Raw genomic sequence first — 22,988 nt, 5'->3', positions numbered from 1 at the left:
TACAGGAAGGACTACAGAAGGGACACCATGATTGCAAGGAAAATCAGGGAAGGAGGTATTTTAGTAGCCCAGGAGAGAAGAAAAAGAAGATTTGACAGAATATTAATCTATTGGAATGGAAAATAAGGAATAGATCTCTGACATGCTACATGGGTCAAACAGCTTCCAGACTGGGTGGGGAAATAGAAATGAAGTCTAATCTAAGACCCACACTAAGTTCAAGTGATGTTGCTCACTGCTAATACAGTCAGGATCTGGTGTCTGAGTCTTAACCTTCCCTATCTCACAGTTACAGAGTTTCCTTGGCTGTACAGTCTTAGAATCCTCCAAGATTAACAAAACCCATTTTTCCAAAACAGAAACCCACCAGTAATGACAAATACTTTCTCAGAAGGAAGCAGGCAGTAGAAAAACTCACACATAAGAAGTCCCTTTCTTTTTTTCTGTCTGTCTGTCTGTTTCTCAGAGATAAATTCTGTAATAAAAACCATAGAAGAAGTAGGTCACTGACTGCCTTTTTTAAGCTCTCCAAACCACAAAGGAAAGATTGTTCAAAGTAGTGTGGGTTCAAGTTGTTACTAGCCTGTTGCCACAAAAGTGTTTATAGAAATACTTAAGCTGTCACTTTTGTAAAATTCTTCTATGGTATCATTCTTACCATCACTTCACATCCTACTCTGAGGTGATTCAGTCCTTCCACAGGGATGTGGCCTATAGGACATATTTCATTGCAGAGTCATGAGTCATAAGAACCTTTGCAGAACCGGCCAGGCACACTATAAATCCATCCTACCCTTCATGTGAACTGCAGAAACCTTGGAAACATCCAGAGCAGCAGTGTTTCTCCCTGCACAAAACAAGGTACTGTAATGACTTCTAGATACTATTAATTTTACTTATTCTTGGCTGATGTTGCTTTGTTGACAAATAGGAAAAAAGGAAGCAGGTATCTGAACTGGAAACAACTAATGCTTGGGAAAATAATTAACTAAGATTGCACAGGCATAGCCTAGAAGATGGAAGTCTTAAAATTATACAGGAAGAGCAACTTATTGTTGAGAGTTCCATAATTTCTAGAGCTCACTGACTAGCATATCTATCACAGCACACTAAGAACCACTGTGTTTGCCTAAGTCAGGTAGTTTCTTCTTGTGCTTAGTTGTTTAGTTGTTTAGTGCTTAGAATTACCAGTTTAGCTCCTGTTTTGCAAGCTACTATGGTCACAAACTATCTTTTATTCTAATGCCATCCTATACCAACCAAAATAACTCTTTGTCCCTGACTAGAACCCTCAGCTAAACCTGCAAGGCAAATAACATATAGCAGCCTTTGTGGTCTGCTGAATATAGAAAGCTTGTATTGCATAAGAACTGGGAAGCTACGATCTGGGCTAGTGCTGTAAGACAGGGTTTCAGGACATTTTTAAAAGTCAGAAAGGTAATTCAGGATGCTTAGCATGCAATAATAATGGGGGCAGTGCTTGCTCAAGTATAGGAAGGAGAGTTTTGTCTTGACCTAAAGGAATAGTTTGACTGCTCCTGTTACCAGAGTATTTGTTCATAACAGAGATAAGCATCAAAAAGCTCTTGAACAAATTGAAACATAACATTTGTCATAAGAGACAGTTTCTTGGTGGTCTCTAGCCCAGGCTTTGCTAAATAACACTATCAACTGTCACTCCAAGATGCTGTAAAGGGCAGTGCAATAAATTTCCTGGTGAACAAATATGAAACACAGCTAGAGTCTGGTTCATCCCTAAAAATGATAGCTGTTGCTGTTAGTATCCTTTTTCCCAGGACATACTAAACTCTACGTGACTTTATAATAGTTAATGCTCCTCATTCTTCATTTAGGCAATTTTAGAAAGCCTTTTAACCACAGAAAAGTTCAAACAGTGAAGAGGAACCTCTAAACAAATAGCAATCATAGCTATAGCTATAATCATAGCAATTAATCGCATCTTCTCTGTCTTTCTGTGCAGCTTCACGACAATGGATACATTGAATAAAGCAAACACAAGCTTTGCTCTTGACTTTTTCAAACAGCAGTGTCAGGAGGATGATGACAAGAATATTTTGTTCTCTCCTTGGAGTATTTCATCTGCCCTGGCTACTGTTTATTTGGGAGCCAAAGGCAACACGGCAGATCAGATGGCACAGGTGAGTCTGGGCTTTTAAAAGTGCCTGTCTGAAAGAGTTGATCTCTTTGAGTAATGTCCTCCATACCAGGAATTTGCTGTGCTGAAACAGAGGAAAGCCATATTATGTGTAGAGTTTTGAGTTATTTCAAGTTTTACACTTTGCTAAACTTAAATCTGCATCTACAAAATTAGAGAAAAACTATGTTGAGACTACAATCCTTTCTTTGGGGTATGTATTTTAGAGGCAAAATTACTGACTGAAATTGCCAAGTCACACTTGTTCAAAGCTCATAGTGTCATCAGGTGACAGTGAGAACAGTCCCAATGCATGGTTACCAAACACCTAATGCAGGTACCTAGCTTCTGTTGTAGGAGGGGAGGCCTGTGAGTTTGCTTCTGCTAAGGCAGAAGTTGTGCCACCTGCAGTGATCTAATTCCTGATGTACAGGACAAAAGAGACCCAGTAGGGTAAAAAAGGAGTGATCTTCTATTAGGATGAAGGGAAAACAAAACAAAACCAAAGACTCAGCTCTTCTGGAAAGTGTTCCAAGGTTGTTTGCACCCCTTTGTAGCCTGGGTAAGGTGAACAAGTCCAAAGAAAGGCATGGAACTGCCTGCACAATTTTCAGGCTTTTTTGACACATAGCAGAGCTCCATTAAGACTTCTCCTTTGGTAGATTCCATCTGGGGGTAATTGGCTCTTTCCAGGTATTAACAGGTCATCCCAGGGCATAACTAAAAGCAGACAGATCCCTCAACAAAGGTCAGGTACTTGATTAATTATAGTTTTGCCCTGCAGCCCTTAGCTTAGTTTGCACAAGCCATTTTGTCCACACGGGCATTGAGACCTAGACAAAGATTTCATATTCAGTAAGGACTGGACACAAGAATAAAATCTGAGCTTGATTGTCCTCATTACCAGGCCCCTTGATGTAACTGAAAAATTTCACCAAAACAGCAAATTTTCTATTGTTGCATTTCTTATTGCTTTTTCCGCTACAGGTGCTTCACTTTAACAAAGCTGAAGGAGCCAAAAATGTCACCACAACCATAAGAATGCATGTCTACTCCAGAACAGAAGAGACTCTATCAAATCGACATGCATGTTTCCAGAAGGTATCTCACTCAAGCTGGTGATCAAGCTATGGGCATGGCCATCTTTTGTCCTGCTTGTATTTTCCTTCCACATTTGTGTTTGCTTATGTTTGCCTTCCTCAGATGTAGTGTACAAAATTAATTGGTGCATCATTGTGTGATATCTTCACCTAATGCAAGACTTATTGCATGCTTCCCCCTTTTACACAGAATTGCATAATCTAACCTCAAATTTGCAAAATTTAACATTTGATGATCAATAGATCTTTTGATCTTTTTCCTTTAGCTCTGAGGACAGATTTCTTTCTCAACTATTACTATTCAAATGGTAGCACAGTTTTTACCTCAGAGAGCTAATCCCAAGAAAAGAGATGCTCTTCCACACATTCAATTGCAGTATCAAGACAAAGAAAATCAGAACATTAACTTTTCCAGGCTACCTATTCTTGATATGTTTCAGAAATTAGCCTCCATTTCAGTTGGGAAGTTAACAATATAAATTTACGTGTTAGGATTTTCCAACGTAGACCAGTTGCCTGCAATAAGTCTAAGAGAAATGGGAATAATTTTATTCCTGAGATAAGCCTTTGCCATACTGGCAGTCATCTTGTCCCAGTTTGTATGTAATTTAACATAGCAGAACAGTGCAGAAGAGCAAAACTAATCCCTCTGAGTCAGTAAAGGTTTTTTCCAAGATGACAATTCAAAGATGGTGATATCAAACTCTTCTCCCTGCTCTTTCCAGTCATCCTTATTCTTTAGGGGCATGAGCTGTTTCTCTGCAGTCTGCCCACAAAACCCCTGCTAGTTTTGATGAATGGATCTGCATCCCACAGCCAATTCCCATGGTGGGAAGATTTATTTTAGGGGTTATGTCAACATCTCATTTGCACTGCATGAACAGGAAAGGGATTGTTCCTCATGAGTAACACTTGCCCTCACTGTAAGAATTACAGAGTGCTATGGTTAGCGCCATGGGTAGTGCTTTAGGTTCTAACACTTTGGAGATTTAAGCCTGTTTGTGCCTCTGATTCTGATATAATGATGAGATGAATACAGCACAGGTGCAGATTTTTAATTTACTAATTCACAGCTTCTTGCTTGAGCTCATTGGAAGCTCTGAACCCACATTCATTTAATCCCGTCACTTCAATATGGAGAATTTACTGCAATTACTGAAACATAAAAAAACCCCAAACCACAAAATATTAAGAGAGACATTAAGGAATTTAGGGGCAAACCTTCCATGTAACACTACTTTCATAAATTAAGGGAGTGATAGAGCCAAATCTCATGCATTATTTAAGAATTACTCTCTGACTTTTGTTTTCTGGATATTCAAAGTTTCACAATATCCACTTATAAACCCTTAAATATTTTAGATAATTCAGGCTCTTAACACTTGCATTCCAAGATACCCACACACTGTCTATGTGTGTCTGTACCGCACCTGCAACTTCTAATACTTTAAAATTATTCTTTCAATGGATGTCCAGTTTAGAGCACCTCTTCTGTTGTAATATAGGTAACAGATCACCCAATGATAAATACTTTACTTGGATCTGTGTGAAGGAAAAAAACAGGATCTTTACTGAACAGATGAATAATGTCCTTTTTATTTCTCTTTCTCCAAGACAGAGATTGGCAAATCAGATAATATCCATACTGGATTTAAAGCACTCAGCTTTGAAATCAACCAACCCACTAGAAACTACCTACTTAAAAGTGTCAACCACCTATATGGAGAAAAATCATTGCCTTTCAGTAAGGTAAGATTTTTATTCAGATTATTCAGTGTCATTTAATCTTCATGATCTACCTATGGCAACATAAGCCATATATTTTTAAATATTTTTGCTAAATTTGCAAATTATGTTATTATCTTTAACATTAACATTTTCTATGATACCTTTCCTTAGACTTTGGGCACTAAAATTTTAGTTTTTTGGGATGTGTATCTAATCTCAGAGTGATTTGTAGATGTAGTTAGATGAGAATGTTTAAATTGAGTGTTTCCACTAAAAAATACTTTGTTCCTTTGAGAAAACACTGTGCTTGTGCCCATGTAATTTTTATCTCTGGCTGTAGTAGTACTCATATTGGCATGCAGCAAACCTAAATCAGGTGTCTCTATTGCACTTCAGGAATACTTATTTTTAGCCAAGAGATATTACAGTGCAGAGCCACAATCAGTCAACTTTGTGGGAGCAGCAGATGCAATCAGGAGAGACATCAATTCCAGTGTTGAACAAGAGACTGAAGGTGAGTTCCAGCCTCTCCTCTCCAAATCAAAAAAGAGTAATTTTGGCTTCTCTGTGCCCAAGGGGCCCATGGCAGGTAAACAATTCACCTCAGAAAGACAAATCAGACTTTTCCTAAATTACTCATCTACTGACAAGCTCTTACAAGAATTAGTGTCCTCCATCTCAGTGTGTGAGGAATATGGCTTATTCTTCTTTGTAAATCAAGATTACCCCAGTAACTACATATTTGCAAATAATCTCAAGCTATTAATACATAATATATAATACATATAATCTCAAACTATGGCAGCACTTAAAATTTCCCTGGTTTGTATCCCCAGAAACTCTGCCAGCACGTAGAAGTGAAACTGAAACAGTGAAACTGCACAGATGTGTGATTATCCCTCTGTTTTCCCTAGGTAAAATCCAGAATCTGCTGCCTCCTGGATCCATAGATTCACTCACCAGGCTAGTCCTGATAAATGCACTCTACTTCAAAGGAAACTGGGCAACGAAGTTTGAAGCTGCAGCTACCAGGCAAAGGCCTTTCAGAATAAACATGGTATGGCAATATACTGCCCTATTTCCTACACTGCAGGTGGAAAAACCTGGAAAAGATGGGGGAAGAGGAGGGGGAGGGAAAAATCCTGTCACCCTTTAAATCCATGTGGAGGGATAGCTATTTCATTTAAAGCATACAGTGTATTCAGTATATTTCTTTCACCACACTTTCAGCACTAAAACTGCACACACATACCAGGCCCTGAGGCACAAGTAAATTGTCAGAAGCTGACTTCAAAAAAGCTTCCATTCTCCAAAGGCAGGAAAAAAAAGAGGTGCATGGGTTAGTTCTTTACATTTTCACTTTTAACCATTCAGCAGAGTGGCATATAGTTTCCTGCAACTGATGTAATCTGAGACAGCTCAGATAGCATGCCATGCCTCCCAGCGTCTTTCCAGTGTCTTGCAGGGATCCTCTGAAGATCCTGTCTTCTGTGTCCTACCCATGATGTCTGAGACACATTGGGCAGCTTGTAGAGTAAATACAATAAACATCCACTGTGCTACTTTAACTCAGTCCTTTTACTGTTCAGAGTACAAATGTAAAATGTTCCATTTGATTTGTTGCAGCATACAACTAAACCAGTGCCCATGATGTACCTGAGGGATAAATTTAACTTAAACTACATAGAATCAGTTCAGGCTGATGTTCTTGAGCTTCCATATGTCAATAACGACCTCAGCATGTTCATCCTTCTACCAAGTGACATCTCTGGCTTACAAAAGGTAAAAAAACTGAGAAGATAAATACTGTGAAAAAGTAAGAGTGTCATTATTTAGTTACTTTATGCATGTGTGAGGTAAAAGTCACATGTTTCCTGTGTAGTCATGATTCTAAGAAGCATGATACTGATTAGGCTCAAGGTAAGCAAATTTCAAATCTGGTCTAGTACTGTGAGCTTGAAGCTCTTGATGATCAGACTAGATTTCTTAGTCTTGGAAGCCAGCAAGTCTGTGGCTGCTAAAGTTTGTAAGTCCTGGAAACAGGTAACCCAAATCCCATAAAATTACCCCTTTTCCAGCAGAACAAAATTGAGGACACAAAACCAGCCCTGCTGAGATCCACTGTCCACACCAATTCAGACAGATATGATTTCATTAAAAAAAAAAAAAAAACTAAACAAAACAAACAAACAAACAAAAAAACCCCAAAAATTGGCAGCCTCTGTTATGTTCCAGGATGTCCAGAACTAATATGTATGGACACTGCCACCTTCTGTAAAAAGCCTGATTCTGCCTTTGGATAACAAACCCTTAAAAAATTTTCATTTTTAAGGTGTTGTGTGGGGGGGTGGAGGAAAGCTCTTCTCAGTGAATTCTAAAATGTGGGGAAAACAGTCCTAGGAACAGAAAAACAACAAGACTATGGTAGCTCTGCTATATTCCCTGACAATTACTGAGAACATTTCAAATATTGCATTGATATACCATAGAACAACATTCCCCTTCAGTTTAAAAGATCTCTGAACTGCTGTTTCATTACTGTTTTTCTTGTACTTTTACAACCTCTTGAAAAGTTCTCCATTTAATAGAAGAAATAGCCCTTAGGGCACAGGTTTTTGAACATTTTTTAATTTTCTAATTTTCTTTTTACTTACTGCAGCTAGAAAGAGAATTGACTTTCGAAAACTTGTCTACATGGACGAAACCAGAACTAATGGAGAAAATGAACATGGAAGTTTATCTGCCCAGGTTCACGTTAGAAGAGAAATATGACCTGAAATCTACTTTGAGCAGGATGGGGATGCAAGATGCCTTCACAGAAGGTCAAGCTGATTTCACAGCAATGTCCAAGACTGGTGATCTGGTTTTGTCACAAGTTTTCCACAAGTGTTACCTGGAAGTCAATGAAGAAGGCACAGAGGCAGCAGCTGCCAGTTCTGCAACACTGGCATCACGAAGTCTTGGTGCTACTGTTATCTTTTTGGCAGATCACCCTTTCCTCTTCTTTATCAGGCACAATAAGACCAATACTATCCTCTTCTTGGGAAGGTTTTCTTCGCCCTAGAAACTCAATTACTAAACAAGGTATTGCAACAACAAGAATGAACTAAATACACACCACAAGGAACACCTCAATAGCCTGCGCGCTTCTTAATTTTCCTGAACTGTTGACAAATCTCTCAATGTTACAAGAGAATATTTATGAAAAATAGCCTCAAAATTATGCCTCTGGCTCATTTTCCTGGCCAAAGAACTCCAAAATGCTAGCACTAGACACTAAGTACCGAACTGTGCAAAGAACATTACTGTGTCTTTTCAGCACTCTGTGAACCAGAACTTCCACAAAGCAGAATCTCCTTGCAGAATGCTGCTGCATCTCCATTGGTTTCAGATCATGCTGATCACCAAGGCAGGCTACTCACCCGCATTCTTGTCAGTTTTTTACCAACTCTGCAGCATGGCAGAACTGGCAATGAAATAAACCTGCCAAATCACCTTTGTTCCTGATGCTGGTGCTTATTTTTCTTCTCAAAAAGGGGTTAACACATGTACTTTCTAATCTCTGTCCCACAGTGATTGGAAAATATTTAACAACACTATAGAAACTAGGAAAATAAAACACATGTGCCTCACAACTTTCTCCTTTGTAAACTTTCACCCTTACAACACTATTTCCAGCCTAGCACTATACTGCTTTGCTCTCATTTTACTTTGCCACTTATTCACTGGTTTGAGACAGGATCAAATGGGAGAACCAAGTCTAAAGCTAATGCAAGTAATACTAATGGCCATAAGTGCTTTCTGGAAGATGAATGTGAATCTCCCAGGTTATATTTACTCCTGTCACTGCTCTTTCCCCTAAGAGAGTGTCCTGATCAGTCATGCATGTTTGCAGGGAATGCTCCTGACTATATGAATTCACAACAGACAGCAAATAACCAGGTTTCTTAACGGACTTGCACACACCAACAGCATCTTACTACAAACACATTTTCTTGAAACAGCAGGACTCCCTTCACCTGGCAGAGACTGCTGACTGTCCGTGCATCCTTTCTCTTTTCATTCAAGTGGTCAGCTGCTCCCAGGGTCCCTTCTGGCTCTGCTTCCCAAATGGGAAGGAACATAGGAAAAGTGTTATGAAGTACATGCTTTATACTATACCTATAGAGCCCCAAGAGAAATGCCTTCTGCCTGTCTCAGTCATGAAACATGACTGGGTCCCTGTGCATTCAGGTCCAAGTCTGCCATGCCCTCCTTCACCTCATGGAAGAGCAGCATGTACCCATGGATAAACCTCTTAAACACTTCCTGATATGCCTTGGGAATAAAGACAGAAAAGCCACACCTGGAAGGAGGAACAAAACTATGACAACATGAACACAAACTCACTCAGGCCTTTAAAGTCAATGGAAATGTGAGTCACATTTTCTCTCTCCTTCACTATTTTAAGCATGGTTGCAAAGATGACATAGTTGATGTCTTTTTGGCAGTGCTATATCATTACTGAGTGGCAGTGGCCACAACACATGAAAAGTGAGTTGTACATTAGTGAACAACCTTTTCCCAGAGTGAACAGCAGTGCTGGAAATGTTGTGGAATCTTTATCCTTGGAAGGGCTATGGCTAACCTTATCTACTCATGGCCATGCTCCAATCAGGAGGTTGATCTCTGGATGCCCCTTTTAATTAACATCTGTGATTTTTTTCTCTCTTGTCAAAAGTCACTCTGCCTTGCCATCTCCCTTTCTCACCTTGTATGGCTTCCTTGCATCTTGACTAGCAAAGGCAACTATCTTGCTCACAGTATATATATCTTTGGGACTTGGGAGTCTCCTGGCTTGGGCTTTCTCACCACCTAACCATTCAGTTGACTTTTCTCCTATCCAGATTTCTGGAGGACTTACCACACTATAACTAGCACTTGTTTAATTTCTGGCATTTCTTCACTGCCTTGCACAACACTGATTTTTGACATTTTTTTGAATTCTTGACCCACTGTATTCCTGTAATCAGGCTTGCAGTAAAATGCTTAGCACACAGTACAATTTCCTTCCTTTCCTGTACCTTCCCCTGCCCTCTAGGGTCTTAGAGTTGTTGCCACCATGTTCTTCTTCCATCATTGTCTCTCTTCTGGGACTTCAAAGTGACAGCTCTTGTGCCATGTTTACCTCTCTTGTTTCTCTCTGTCTTTGCTTGAGCCCTCCCAGCAGGGTTGTTTCAATTCTCGTCCTCCTCCTTACTGTGCAGTAACTCAGGTTTTTGCGGTGTTTGTCTCAAATTATTCCCAGCCATGACTGCAATGAGATTTCTTCACCAACACAACCAGTGGGGTGTCTATCCCTTACCTCCTTCACATCTTTGCCTCTGTCTGTGTTCCTAATGATCTTCAGTCTGAAGCTGGACACCCAGTGTCCAATTCAATCACTAAGCTTGGTGTTTTATGCTGAGGTATTGCATTTGAAACTGAGGAGTCACAGAGAAGAGAATCAGCCCCTCAATATCTGGGTAATCCAGATAGCCAAAATCCAGAAGCCAAAACCAAGTATTGTGTAACCTTTTTAAAAGTCACTTATTTTAAACAACAGAGCAATTATCTCCACAACACCAGAAAACCTTTGGAATCAGCAACTTGCTTTGCTATCCTGTCAGTAGGCTATTGTGGTGTAAAAACAGACCTGAGATTTTTATTCCATGGTCCTTTTGAAATCTCTAAACCTGAAAAGTGACCAGGTCAACAAAAAGGACAATATTTCATAAGATCTTTTGGGGATGTGGTAGAAAGGAACTTTGGGTAGGTGGGGGCAACTTTGGGTAGGTGGATGTAGATAAAAAGGAAAGGGAAAGTCACTCAACACACAAATGCAGAACCTGACTGAGGACAAGACCTAAGTCTTCTCTCTCACAGGACTAAAGGTAAATATTTAAATCAATTTAAGTAAATTTTTATGGTGTCTTTAAAAAGCAATCTGTGCCATGTGTGACTGTATGGATAAATGATAATATACTTGTTTTACAATGCATTATTCTTGCCTTGTGTTTTTCTAAATGTCAACCATTAAAGAAAATAATGCTGTAAGCCTACAGAAAACTGCTAATTTGGGGCAGAATTATTCATAAGCAGGGAAGTTTTCTGAGGGCAGTGACTGCATTACAAGTAAAATCTTCATTTTGATAAAAGAATTCTGTACTTAAGGTGAAGGCACAGCATTGCACATTATCAGACCAGAGACTTGGAGGAGTATTCAGTAGCTGAAAACAGAAATTCCCATCCTGATGCTCTCTTGCTTGTGTTCTCCAAGGAAAGAAAATCACTCTGTGGTACAGACATGGTCCTGAGGGCATACTGACTGCCAGAAAGAATGTAGTTGTTTGGAAACCAAACACTTCATAAATACCTGCAGACATCAAAGATTGCCCCACAATTTTTGTTGCTCCATTCCGTAGATACAACAACAACAATAATAATCTAAGCATTTCTGGTCTCTTGAATGGTAAATTACATGAGGCAGCTATTACTGGATAGATATCTTAAAGCCTGGAGCACTCATAACCTCAAGGCATCTGACAGTTTTTGGGGAAAATAAAATTGCTGGAACATACAGAAGGGGTGGTAGGTACACACAATGAATAAGCTGCGTAAGTCTAAATGGAAACAACAGCTTTGCTGTTCATGAAACTACTCAGAATAGGTCGCTGGCCAGGAAAATCAAATGAGCCTAAAAATTGTGCCTAAATCCTTTCACAGTATCAGCTGTCAATTCTATACAGATCCAAATGTAGTAATGGGAAACTCAAACATGTTGTGAACCAATGCACTATAAAAATGCATATAAATTCCCCTGGGAACATTGCTTTGCTAAATCATTAGTTAAGGACAAAAAGGAAAAGAAATACAGAGGTTAAAAATCTACATATCTTTGAGAATCAAAGGCAGAAAGAATCACAAAGAAAACTGCAGCTGTATAAAAAAGGGAAAAAAACTAAAAGAAATTGGTGCTGCTAACAGGTGGCAAACAGTATCTGTGTGGAAGATAAACATACAACTATGATATTAGTTTTAAATGGATTGTCTTGCACATGCAACATTTCTCACTAATGGGTACCGTGTATGAAAATTTACAAAAATTTAAACATTCAAATAATACAATTCTGTCTGTTCACTTTTTTCAGGTTGTAAAAATGGAAGTGGTCTCCACATCAGTTGGCAACTTTACCATTGATCTTTTCAACCAGCTGAATGAGAACAACAAGGGAAAAAACATTTTATTTTCCCCTTGGAGCATATCAGCTGCTCTGGCTCTGACATACTTGGGAGCAAAAGGAACTACAGCAACTGAGATGGCAGAGGTAGGTTACTTTTGTACTATCATCGTGGGGAGAACCATTTGGATTTGCACAAACACATTCCTATTGTTGGGAGAAACAGTGGTGGAAGGGAGTTTTGCCTTGCAACATGTAGATAAGAACACAGTGTTGGAGGTCTGGAAGGGGGATGGTGCTATTCATTGTTATTCAATGGGATTTATTGTCACTACAGCTTCAGCATCCTTTTGATTCATCACCTAAGCAGCAGATAGCACAGTGAGTTATCACAAAGAGAGAAACATGACAACCATCTGATCCCCATTTGACTTTAAGTTTCACAAGGTCCTTCATGCCTATTTCTTATCTTTGAAATCTCTGCTTGCAGGTCCTTCATTTCACTGTGGAAGCAAGAGCTGAAGCTTCTTCTTCTGTGGCCAGACCTTCTCGGGGGAGACCAAAGAGAAGAAAATTGGTAACTATTTGAACTGAAATTCCATGATAAAGAACCTGCAGAATCAAAATGTCCTGATACAGATTTAGGAGTCCAGCATTTATTGTCTCCACTCCTCTTTAAAGTACAAACCCCAGCCATATCTCACAACAGGATGATGTTCAGTTCCTTTCACTCACTCAGACTCTCAGAAGCTGAAAGGATGAGTCACTGGGATAGTCTGGAAGGTTTGTTATATGACAATTCAGTTAATCCAGTCATGAACAGAGCTCTGCAAATTTGCAGTGGTGGTAAACTTGAGAAAATAAAAAGTAAGGAAGAGGAACCCAAATCCCTCTCCTATACACATTGCTTAGCATGTTTTTAAAGCTTCATGCACAAATGAAATTGCTGAATGTTTGGTTTCTTTTTCCAAGGATCCTGAGAACAAGCAAGCTGCAGATATCCATTCCGGCTTCAAGAAGCTCCTGACTGCCATCAACAAACCCAGAAGCACCTTCTCCCTGAAAAGTGCCAACCGCATTTACATGGAAAAAACCTTCCTGTTATTGCCTGTAAGTTAAATCTCAGGGAAGAGGAAGAAAAGGTGCAAAAATATTTCTCTTTTTAATTACTTGCCATTAATAGAACAGGTTGGAAGCTGACCTTCAATACTGTGAATAGGAGCTCTGGACTCCAGTGATTAACTGGAAAATACCAGTTCAGTCTGCTCACAGAATTTAAGGATGCATTGCCTTTTGACTGTATTGTAGATCCCTACAATCCTTCACATGAAATGTGCCATTAGTATTGGAACCCCCAGTATATAAAATTGTAAATCAGAAATTAAAATAAGCACATCCATAGGATGCACACAGCCTTCCTCATTTCTCCAGACAAACCTTGGAACAAAAGATGTGAAATTTCTGTTCTTTGGTTATTTCTCACTTGTTAACCCACAGTCCAGCACAAAGTAACAATCAAGATCCTGCAGTCCTCTGGATCCAAGAATCTATCAAGTATAAGAGCTAACAACTTCCTTTGGGGACTAAAAATAGTATATTTCTCTAGTTCCAAACTTTTTTGATCACTTTTTTGTTATTTTTCAGACATATATACAGCTCAGTAAGAACTACTACAAAGCAGACCCACAGAAGGTTAACTTTAAGACAGCACCAGAACAGTCAGGAAAGGAAATCAACACCTGGGTTGAAAAACAAACTGAGGGTAAGCTGGGCTCAATCCCAACACCTTTATTCTCCCACAAAGTCAGTCTGCCATTTCCTTTGGGCAAGTGCCCTTGCTTCCCCAGGTACTACTGCAGCAGCCAGGTCATGCCTCCCAATGTGGATGTGGGCAGTGAGCAGAGATATGGTGGCAGGACAGAGAAAGAGCAGCACACTTAAGCAGCTTCAAACACCTGATCTGGACCTCATTGGGCTCCCTGAGGAGATTCCCTTTGACTCCACTGTGCTCTGCAGCAGCTGGTCCTCAGTCACAACTGTGCCCTGGTGCTGCACCCAGGCACCAGTGGCAGAGCAGACAGAGGGGAGAGACACCTCTGCCTACCAGAGTGATCCAGGGCAGTGGGGGATGCCTGCCCTGCTGTACCACCCTGCACTCGGCAGAGGGGCTCCTCCTTCATCCTGGTGTAACCAGTCAGTGAAGCTTTCTGCTTCTAGCTGCTTGCCATGAAGCTGAGACAGTTTTGGAAGAAGGAGTAAATCCCTGTCAGCCAGGAGGACAGGTCAAACAGCTTTGGAGAGTATAAAGAATTGCATTGATTTATGTCAGGGGCACATTTCAGGGAGCAGGGCATTGAGGCATGGACTTTTTACTAAGAAGCTGAACTGAGAGAAAAACTGATCAACATGTCCTCACTGTGCTATGCTACATTGAAACCTGACTCTTGTGCTTTCAAAAGGCAAAATCAAGAATTTGCTGAGTCCACGAGATGTGACAAACACCACCAAGCTGATCCTGATAAATGCCATTTACTTCAAGGCAGAATGGGAAAAGAAATTTAAGGCAGAATATACAGAGCTGCAACCCTTCCGACTAAGCAAGGTAAGTTCCTCCTTAGTATCCTTCTTACTGTAAACAATCTGGTCACAACAGCTATTGCTGAAATCTTTCCATTTCATAAGTCCTGTGGAAACTAGACCCTGTGAAAAGCTGGTTGCAGCAAAATCTGTAAGTTCTCAGCTCACTGAAACATTAGGATGTGCTCAGGTAAATGTTAGTGAGCTCCAGATAACAGCTACTGTTTCCAAAATCACTACAGACATTTAAAACCTTTCAGTAAAGCAGTGCTAAAATTGACAAAATTATAAAAACATGATTTTGAGAGTCCAGTCTTCATGGATAGGAACTACATGTCATGGATGAGTACAGCACCAGGCCTCTGCACTGTGCAACCGGGCTGGGCACAATCATTCCTGCTCAAACACAGCTGCAGCAGGGTGCCCTGAACTGGTGCCTGGCTGCGTGAGGCTAGAAGCAACGTTAATGGCGTGAATCCAGAAGAGATGTTAATGAATTCACAGTTAAAGAACTCTGTGCAACTTCCACAAAGTGTACCCTACGATTAGCATGTACACATGGTCTGCTTCCTTGAATGAAGGGAGACAGATGTTAATAGAAGTTACATACTCCTGACAACCTGACTGCTTCCCAGGAACTCCTCTCATCATGAGCCCTTTTGCTCTCACTTTTGCTCTCACACTAGCGTTATATTTTCTCAATCAATCAATCAGCTGGTCACCTTTTATCTCCTCAGAGAGAGGAGACCACTGATAAGCTGCACAACACTCATCCTCTTAAACCACAGCTGTTTTTCTGCCAGAGTGTTGTATGGCCATATTCTACACCTTCTCCATGCCCCTAATCCTTGCAGACATTTCTAACTCTCTTCCTCCTTAGGCATTTTTTGGGGAGAAGAGAAAAATATCTCTGTTCAGCCCCCTACAAAAGCTTTGGGACAGACACCAAGATAAGCAATGTTGTCCAGTCAAGAAAAGCTTTGGAAAATGGATGATAAAGCACTGTTTTAAAAGTTTCTTATAAAATTTCCTCTCCTTGCACTGCACTGAGACATTATCACCCTTCCATTCAATGAATGATTTCTTACTTATAAAAAATACTTTCCAGAACAAGACCAAGCCTGTAAAGATGATGTACATCAGAGAAACATTTCCAGTTCTCATCATGGAAACAATGAATTTCAAAATGATTGAGTTGCCATATGTGAAACGTGAACTCAGTATGTTCATCCTCCTTCCTGATGACATCAAAGACAACAGTACGGGTCTCGAACAGGTACAACCATTTTCTATTACTGCTCAGTCATTAAACAAAAAGAAGGGCAGGCTGACAATAATATCAATAACTTCTCCCTTTCTGAGGACATGCTATCATGGTGTTTGACCTCCTCCGCTAGCTGAATTAATTTTCCTTAATACTTATCTAATCCCAATAAAGTTCTTCCATGCTGAGCACTCTTAGTTTGGTAGGAACTAAAGACAGGCAACACTGTGCATAATCAGATGCTCAGCTCTTCAACAGCCCCCTTGACTGACACCCAGTTTTACATGATCTGTAAGGGTTAAATCTCCCTTCCTCGCACGTGCAGGAGAGACACCACCAAGAAGTCACAGGTTGTTCCTGATATGACACCTTTTCTCCATGGCCTGGAAGTTTATTTCCATATTGTTCTCATTCTTTTTCCCCCCCTCTCCCCTCCCACCATTTGTCCATTCGATGAAAAACTAGGATTTTGGTGAGACTGCATTTGCTACAATAATGAGATCTCCTACTGTAGTCACTATAATTCCGGGATTGTTAAATTCTTGGAGTCTATACCATTCTTTGCTTTCCTCCATTTGATCTGAGCTGAACCCTGGTGGCATAGTGCCCAGGACACAGAGTGGTAGTGAAAGACTTTGCCAGAAGCATTTTGTTTCAAAGCTGTCAAAGAAATATATGCAATAATTTTAACACCTGTTTTTATAGAACTGGACCAAACCATGTGACACACAGCAATTTTAGTCACATCAGGACTGAATTAAAAAAAAGGAAAGAACTACCATGGGGGATGGCAGGTGTTGAATGCCCTTCCCATCTCTCTTTTGCAATGAATTTGGAAAGGGCACTGCTTAAAACATTGCAGCATTAAGACTCAAATATTTGTTGTGCACCTTGTCTCTGATCATCAGTAAAACCAATTTCTATTTCATGCTTTCAGCTAAATGTAACATTTGCTATTTAAAATGTTTAATTCATTGCATTGCCATAAAATTGATTAATTCATAGTTAATTAATTGTTTTTCCCTGCAAACACCCAATTCCTTCTCTTCCTTAAATGATAGGTGGAAAGAGAGCTGACATATGAGAAGCTGTCCGAATGGACTGATTCCAAGAAGATGACCAAGACTCTTGTAGATCTGTACCTACCTAAATTCAAAATGGAAGAGACATATGACCTCAGCGATAATCTGATCAGGATGGGAATGCACAGTGCCTTCAGCAGCAAAGCTGATTTCAGTGGAATGACTGAGAATGATATAGCCATCTCCAAAGTTTTCCACAAGTCTTTTGTTGCAGTTGATGAGAAGGGCACTGAGGCAGCTGCTGCTACTGCTGTCATTATAGAGATAACAAGTGGACATATTAGCCATGTTCTGAAATTTAGGGTTGACCACCCTTTCTACTTCTTCATCAGACACAACAAATCCAAGAGCATCCTCTTTTTTGGTAGATTCTGCTCTCCTCTAGAATGAATTATTACTTGCTCTCAGACAGCAACCAAGGTTCACTGTTCAGTGGAAAAAATGTGAACTGTGGTGCTAAAATCTCAACCTTAAGCCATGTGGCCACCTGTACTGAAGTGCCTATTCTTTTCCTTACACCCAACCCCCCTCAAAGAAGGCAGCAAACAGAAACTATCCTGAGCCACCAAAGAACACCCCTCTACTGCTTCTTTCTATTGTCCTAACGAGACAGTCCTAAACAGGAAAAAAAACCCAGAGTTTTGCTCCCTTTTATCAAATCTGCTCTTCTGGATTTGTTGTTTAAAAGTAAGGTGGAGTCTTAAAAGCTTTCTGCACACAGGCCATCATCTAGCCCTATGTCAAATGCTGACTTCAAGGGAAATGCAGTTCATTCTCTTGACTCTCAAAGAGAGAAAAAAGAACCCTGAAAAAAACCCACAAACTTGTAGAAATCTGTATGCTCTCTTTTGCTCTCTTTTCCTCACTGGGAAATCTGTATTTGTACTACAATGCTATTTCATAACCTCAATTTAAAATTTCAGTGACTGTTGGAAATTAACAAAATTTAATACAAATCCAGAATAATCTCAGAATGCCCCTTACCATCCCATCTCACTACATGTGTATAGGCACATCACATTCAATCTCTCCTGCTCTTTCAGTTTCCTGAAAAAGTAAGACTATGAGGGAAAATTGTCCAACCCTTAATATTAAATTGCTGACTTCTAATCATGTTGCATTTTCCCCTCATTTTTCTAAATTTTTTTAGTTTAAGGTTGCTGAGATTTCCAACCAGCAAAAATGCTAAGAAAACTACCAGGATTGCCTTCTTGCCATCTTTTATTGATATGTAATCTAAACTTGTTAGAATTTAAATCTGCTTCCTCTTTTTACTTTTACTTAATTATACCTGTTTCCTGGTTAATACCTGCAAAGCTTCCTTGCCACCTGTAATATTTACCAATGTTTGATTTGTACCTTGCGAGTGCATCTCAGCAAAGATATGCATGGTATTGACAGAAACACCAGTGAAATTTTGATTTTGATTGACGCTGTACTTATTATTTTACCATGAGCTGCATTTAAAAAAATAAATGAAGTTGTGTTTGTGTTATTCAAGACACTGAGTTACTTGGTTCTCTTATAGTACTCTGCACAGCTAGAGCATGTTTCCATTCTTGTCATTCCAAATCAATTACTGCACCATCCCAACTGACAAAGCTGAGAAACTTTAACACACTGGTGTCTTATTTTCACTAGGTTTCAAATAGGCCTCCAAACATTGTTATTCTGCATGTCATCCTAGGCATTTACAAACATACCTTTCACAACACACAAGAAATAAGGAGTCTAACCAGAGGCTATGTCCCAGAACAGCACCTTCCAAATACGCCTTTTGCCCATGTTCAGGAGTGAGCAAGCAATGTGAGAAAAATTAACTTTTCACACATTCCTCTTACCCATGTACAACAATGAACAAGCCACGCTGTACTGGCAGCATCAGTTCCCTCTGACAGCTTCGGAGGGCAGCAGTTGTGCTATTTCTGTGGCCATAAGAAATAGCATAAAGTTCTGCAGCCATTGTGGTAGTCCAGCTATGTGTCAGAGAACATTACATAAGAAAACAGGATCTGAACGCATTTACTCTCAACAAAATTACACCACCTATAGTTACAACTCACTCCACCTCTCCAGAAGGTATTCTATTTGGAACTACATCTCACTTCAACAAACTATATCCGCATCTTCTTCCCTTTACAAAGTACTGCTTCTAAAATCAATGCCCTCCCTTGCCTGTAAGCCACAGCTCAGGATTTAGTTGTCTGTCCCTCAGGGCCTACCCCAGTGCATCCCAGATGTGTGCCATTGACTCAGCTTTACTGAGAAGTTTCTTCTTTAGGTGTGGAAGAACATGTAAGTGAAGGCTGTGAAAACCAAGAAGAGTGAAAACAGAATCTCTGAGGCTCTCAGAGGAACTACAGCACAGTGACTGCCAGCTGGCAAGAGATGCAAAAGGTCAAACAGGCTGGGTTGGCTACCAAGCCACTCCCAGTCTCAGCTTTCCTTGAAGAGTACACATTCCAGTGTATGACTTGGAATACAAGTGAAAAGTGTGAAAGAGAAGAAAAGGAACCCATCCAGGGCTGCAGAGGTCATCTACTGCAAGCAACACTAGTGCTGCTTCATTTATGCTTCCCTGCATTATTGTCATGGTAACCAGCATCTGGGTCTCAGGTCAGGCTAACCCTTCCAGAAACAGAGAACTGTCAGGGCAGAAGTGGCTATTTAAGATCATCTGGTCCCACCCACTATGCAAACAGGCTAAACTGATGCTGGTTGCACAGGGCAATATCCAGTTGGATTTTGAATACCTGTCTCCACCAAGGCAGGATACATAGGCTCTCTTGGCAAACCATGTCAGTGTTTGAACATCCTCATAAGCGACCATCTTCATCCTCTCTTATGTTCAGATTGAAAATCATGTTATCAGTCTGTGCCCATTGCCTCTTGTCATCTGTCATGGTTTGACACTGGCCAAACACCAGGCACCCATGAAAGTCGCTCACTCACCCTCCCCTACCACAGCTGGGCAGAGGAGAGGTAAAAAAAATTGATTAAGGGGTCATGAATTGAGATAAGGACTGTGAGAAAACATTCCAAGGGCAAAACAAGCTTGGCTTAGAGGTACAAAGTGAATTTATTACAAACTAAATCAGAGGAGGATAATAGAAAATACAATAAACCCTTAAACACCTTTTCTTCCCCCAACCCCTCCCCACTTCCCATCAACAATGCAGGGAGATGGGGCATGGGAGTTTCAGTCAGTTCATCACCTGGGGTTTTCTTCTACTGCACAGGGAGAGGAGTCCTTCCCCTGTGAGACTGTGGGGTCCCTCCCACGGGAGACAGTTCTCCGTGAACTTCTCCAGCATAGCTCCAATCTCACAAGCAGCAATCCTCCCAAAACTGCTGCAACGTGGGTCTCCCTCTTTCCATGGGGTGCAGTCCTCCAAGGACAGGTTGCTCTAACCTGGAAGCAGGGCCTCCTCTCTCCACCCGGTCTCCCAGGATCACAGCCTCCTCCAGGCATCCACTCACTCCAGCATGAGCACCTCCCCCACGGGCTGTGGGTGGATCTCTGCATGCCCCATGGATCCCCACGGGCTGCAGGGGCACAGCTTCTTCACCATGGTCTCACCACAACCTGCAGGGGAATCTCAGCTCCGGTGCCTGGAGCACCTCCTGTCCCTTCTTCTGCACTGACATTGGTGTCTCCATGTTGTTTCCCGCACATGTTCTCACCTCCTCCTCTTCTCTGGATAAAAAAAAAAACCAAAAAACTGTGTGCACTTTGTTTTCATTTTCTTCTTAAATATGTTATCACAGAGGTGTTACCAATCTCTCTCAGCTTTGGCCATCAGCATGTCCATCTTCAGAGCCATCGGAGAATGGCTCTGCTGGACATGGTGGAAGCTTCTGGCAGCTTCTCACAGGAACCACCTCTGTGGCCCCCTTGCTACCAAAAAAACCAGGCCATGCAAAACTCATGGGAACCTCTCAGAAGAGCCTGGTTCCTTCTTTGTTACATCCTGTAAGGCATTAGTCAAGTAACAGGTGCACTGTGGCTGCATTTCCAAATAACTGTTTTCAAGAAGCCTTGTTCTGGATCATCAAAATTTCCAACTTAAGGTCCAAGAACTCCTCTTTGAAAAGTCACAGTAACTTTGAAAACTAAAGAAAGAAGTACTTAATGGAAACTGGTAGAGCAAGACTCAACACAAAGATGTTGTGAGCATGGACTGCTTGTCTCTTAGTGATTCCATGTTTGTCAAAATGCAGCATATTAACATGCTTTTAGTTTATCCTACAATGAAAAATGGGGGGGGTTGTGTTCCAGTACCAATCTTAGATTCATAAAATAATCCCTGGCACCTCTGTGGTAGATGGAATTCATGAAAAGCAGAAATGGTAGACATAGGTTACATTAATAAAGCCAAGAAAATTTACAGTGTTGGTGTACTGTTAGTATACAAGACAAGGACATACAAACCCCTACTGCTTTCTAACTGCAATGCAAATGCATCCATATTTTAAATGTTTTATTTTGTCAACAGAAACAGGCTCAAGAACCCCATTTTTCAGGTGTAATTTATAGTCCTGTCTTTACAGTTCTATTGCAACAGATGTGATACTTGGTCTCATTTTCTTCCTAGGCAATATAGCTGAATAGGATTTTTTGCAGAGCAAAAATCCATAATTAGAGTTAGTCTAACACTGATTTTAAATTCTGCTGCTTATTACTAGCAATAACTGCAAGAGACCTCATCTTCAACAAATGCCCAAAAGGCCTACTCAGAGTGGATAATTTACAAGATACAGATACATGAATATGGTAATCAATCAGGCAGAAAGATACAACCTCCCTGCTGAGCCAGATAGGAATAAAAGATGGCTTCAAAAAAGACCAAATTTCTTCTTCAGTATGCCAGAGGAAAATGACTGATTTTATCAAAACAACTTTTTTAATGACCATTTGTCAAAGGTCAATCCACTTGAAGTCAATAGGTCAGGCATTGTGATGCAGTGAAACCTTTTTTTCCACCATTCTGTCTGCATCAATTCACTATTTGCTCTCACTGTTTACATCTGGCACTGCAAAACCAACAGCACTTCTTTGGCTAATGTGTTCTCTTGTGTAACTCCAATGTCTCTTACTAAACAGGATCTTGCAGCAGCTAGTATATACCACAAAGAGTGTCTACACAGTTTGGGAACCCTTTCTTCATTTTCCTGCATTTTTTGCCAATCTTTGTAGCTTGTAATACCACTAACTGCTTGTTTTTTTTTTTTTTTTCCTATGAATTTATCTAAAAACCAAACAACAGCAAATTAAGATACACAGAAGAAACATTTCTTAAGCTCTTAAGTAAATACAAAATTGCCTAATACATTTCTGAAGCAAGAAAATAAGATGAACATGCAAGGCACAAAAACTACACTTAAAAATAAAAAGTATGAAGAAAGGAAGGCACACATCTCTCTCTTTGCATGGCATATGCAGCAGTCAGATTTTAAGTGTATAAAAGCACTAAAATATAATCCTTGTTCAAAAGATGAACTTCATACTGAAGATGAACTTCATACTTTTCTACATAGGTTGACAGCATGCAGGTAATTTGTTTACTCTGCATGTGCCATACTGGTCGGCAGGGGCCATTCTTTACTAAGGTTGAATGTAGCAGAAAAGACAGATCATGATCACAAATGAAATTTATCAATACAATTTAATCTGGGTTACACAGATTGAGATCAGAATTACATGGGTTTAAAGTAAAACATTTTTGTACATCTTACATTACACCTTTGCTGATATCCAGTTTTACACATTCTCCCGTTTTTGCTCCCTGCTCTTATATGACAGTTTCAGTAAAAGAAATCATTACAAGCAGAGTTTCCAAGTAGCTTTTCAGCTTTTGGTGGACGATTCAAACTCTCTAAGTC

The 22,988-nt window shown here is 40.2% G+C and overlaps 2 protein-coding genes across 3 annotated transcripts; both read left to right on the top strand.

Moving 5' to 3' along the window:
- Window positions 1-600: 600 nt before the first annotated feature.
- Window positions 601-8,490, top strand: LOC128791627 (serpin B10-like). Its single transcript, XM_053949424.1, has 8 exons — window positions 601-861; window positions 1,982-2,159; window positions 3,143-3,256; window positions 4,870-5,004; window positions 5,380-5,497; window positions 5,898-6,040; window positions 6,610-6,765; window positions 7,643-8,490. Exons 2-8 carry the CDS (start codon window positions 1,992-1,994, stop codon window positions 8,045-8,047), a joined length of 1,239 nt encoding a protein of 412 aa, XP_053805399.1. The 5' UTR covers window positions 601-861; window positions 1,982-1,991; the 3' UTR covers window positions 8,048-8,490.
- Window positions 8,491-9,106: 616 nt separating this feature from the next.
- On the top strand, window positions 9,107-18,607 carry LOC128791637 (heterochromatin-associated protein MENT-like). 2 transcript variants are annotated; one of them, XM_053949438.1, is made up of 8 exons: window positions 9,107-9,397; window positions 12,153-12,329; window positions 12,673-12,759; window positions 13,155-13,292; window positions 13,827-13,944; window positions 14,642-14,784; window positions 15,868-16,035; window positions 17,085-18,607. In XM_053949438.1, exons 2-8 carry the CDS (start codon window positions 12,162-12,164, stop codon window positions 17,493-17,495), a joined length of 1,233 nt encoding a protein of 410 aa, XP_053805413.1. In that variant the 5' UTR covers window positions 9,107-9,397; window positions 12,153-12,161; the 3' UTR covers window positions 17,496-18,607. The 2 variants fall into 2 exon arrangements, with proteins under 2 accessions (XP_053805413.1, XP_053805408.1); XM_053949433.1 differs by lacking the exon at window positions 9,107-9,397 and adding an exon at window positions 10,845-10,895.
- Window positions 18,608-22,988: the final 4,381 nt, after the last annotated feature.

Source organism: Vidua chalybeata, chromosome 1 (assembly GCF_026979565.1).
Source record: "Vidua chalybeata isolate OUT-0048 chromosome 1, bVidCha1 merged haplotype, whole genome shotgun sequence".
In the NCBI taxonomy this organism is placed as follows: domain Eukaryota; kingdom Metazoa; phylum Chordata; class Aves; order Passeriformes; family Viduidae; genus Vidua; species Vidua chalybeata.
This window is presented reverse-complemented; position numbering and strand designations above follow the sequence as displayed.

Excerpts from the sequence above, each read along its gene's own strand:
- LOC128791627 (XM_053949424.1), top strand. The coding sequence starts at position 1,992 with ATGGATACATTGAATAAAGCAAACACAAGCTTTGCTCTTGACTTTTTC. Across the intron at positions 6,041-6,609 it reads GGCCTTTCAGAATAAACATG|CATACAACTAAACCAGTGCC; the intron begins GTATGGCAATAT and ends GATTTGTTGCAG. Across the intron at positions 6,766-7,642 it reads ACATCTCTGGCTTACAAAAG|CTAGAAAGAGAATTGACTTT; the intron begins GTAAAAAAACTG and ends TACTTACTGCAG.
- LOC128791637 (XM_053949438.1), top strand. The coding sequence starts at position 12,162 with ATGGAAGTGGTCTCCACATCAGTTGGCAACTTTACCATTGATCTTTTC. Across the intron at positions 12,760-13,154 it reads GACCAAAGAGAAGAAAATTG|GATCCTGAGAACAAGCAAGC; the intron begins GTAACTATTTGA and ends TCTTTTTCCAAG. Across the intron at positions 14,785-15,867 it reads AACCCTTCCGACTAAGCAAG|AACAAGACCAAGCCTGTAAA; the intron begins GTAAGTTCCTCC and ends AATACTTTCCAG.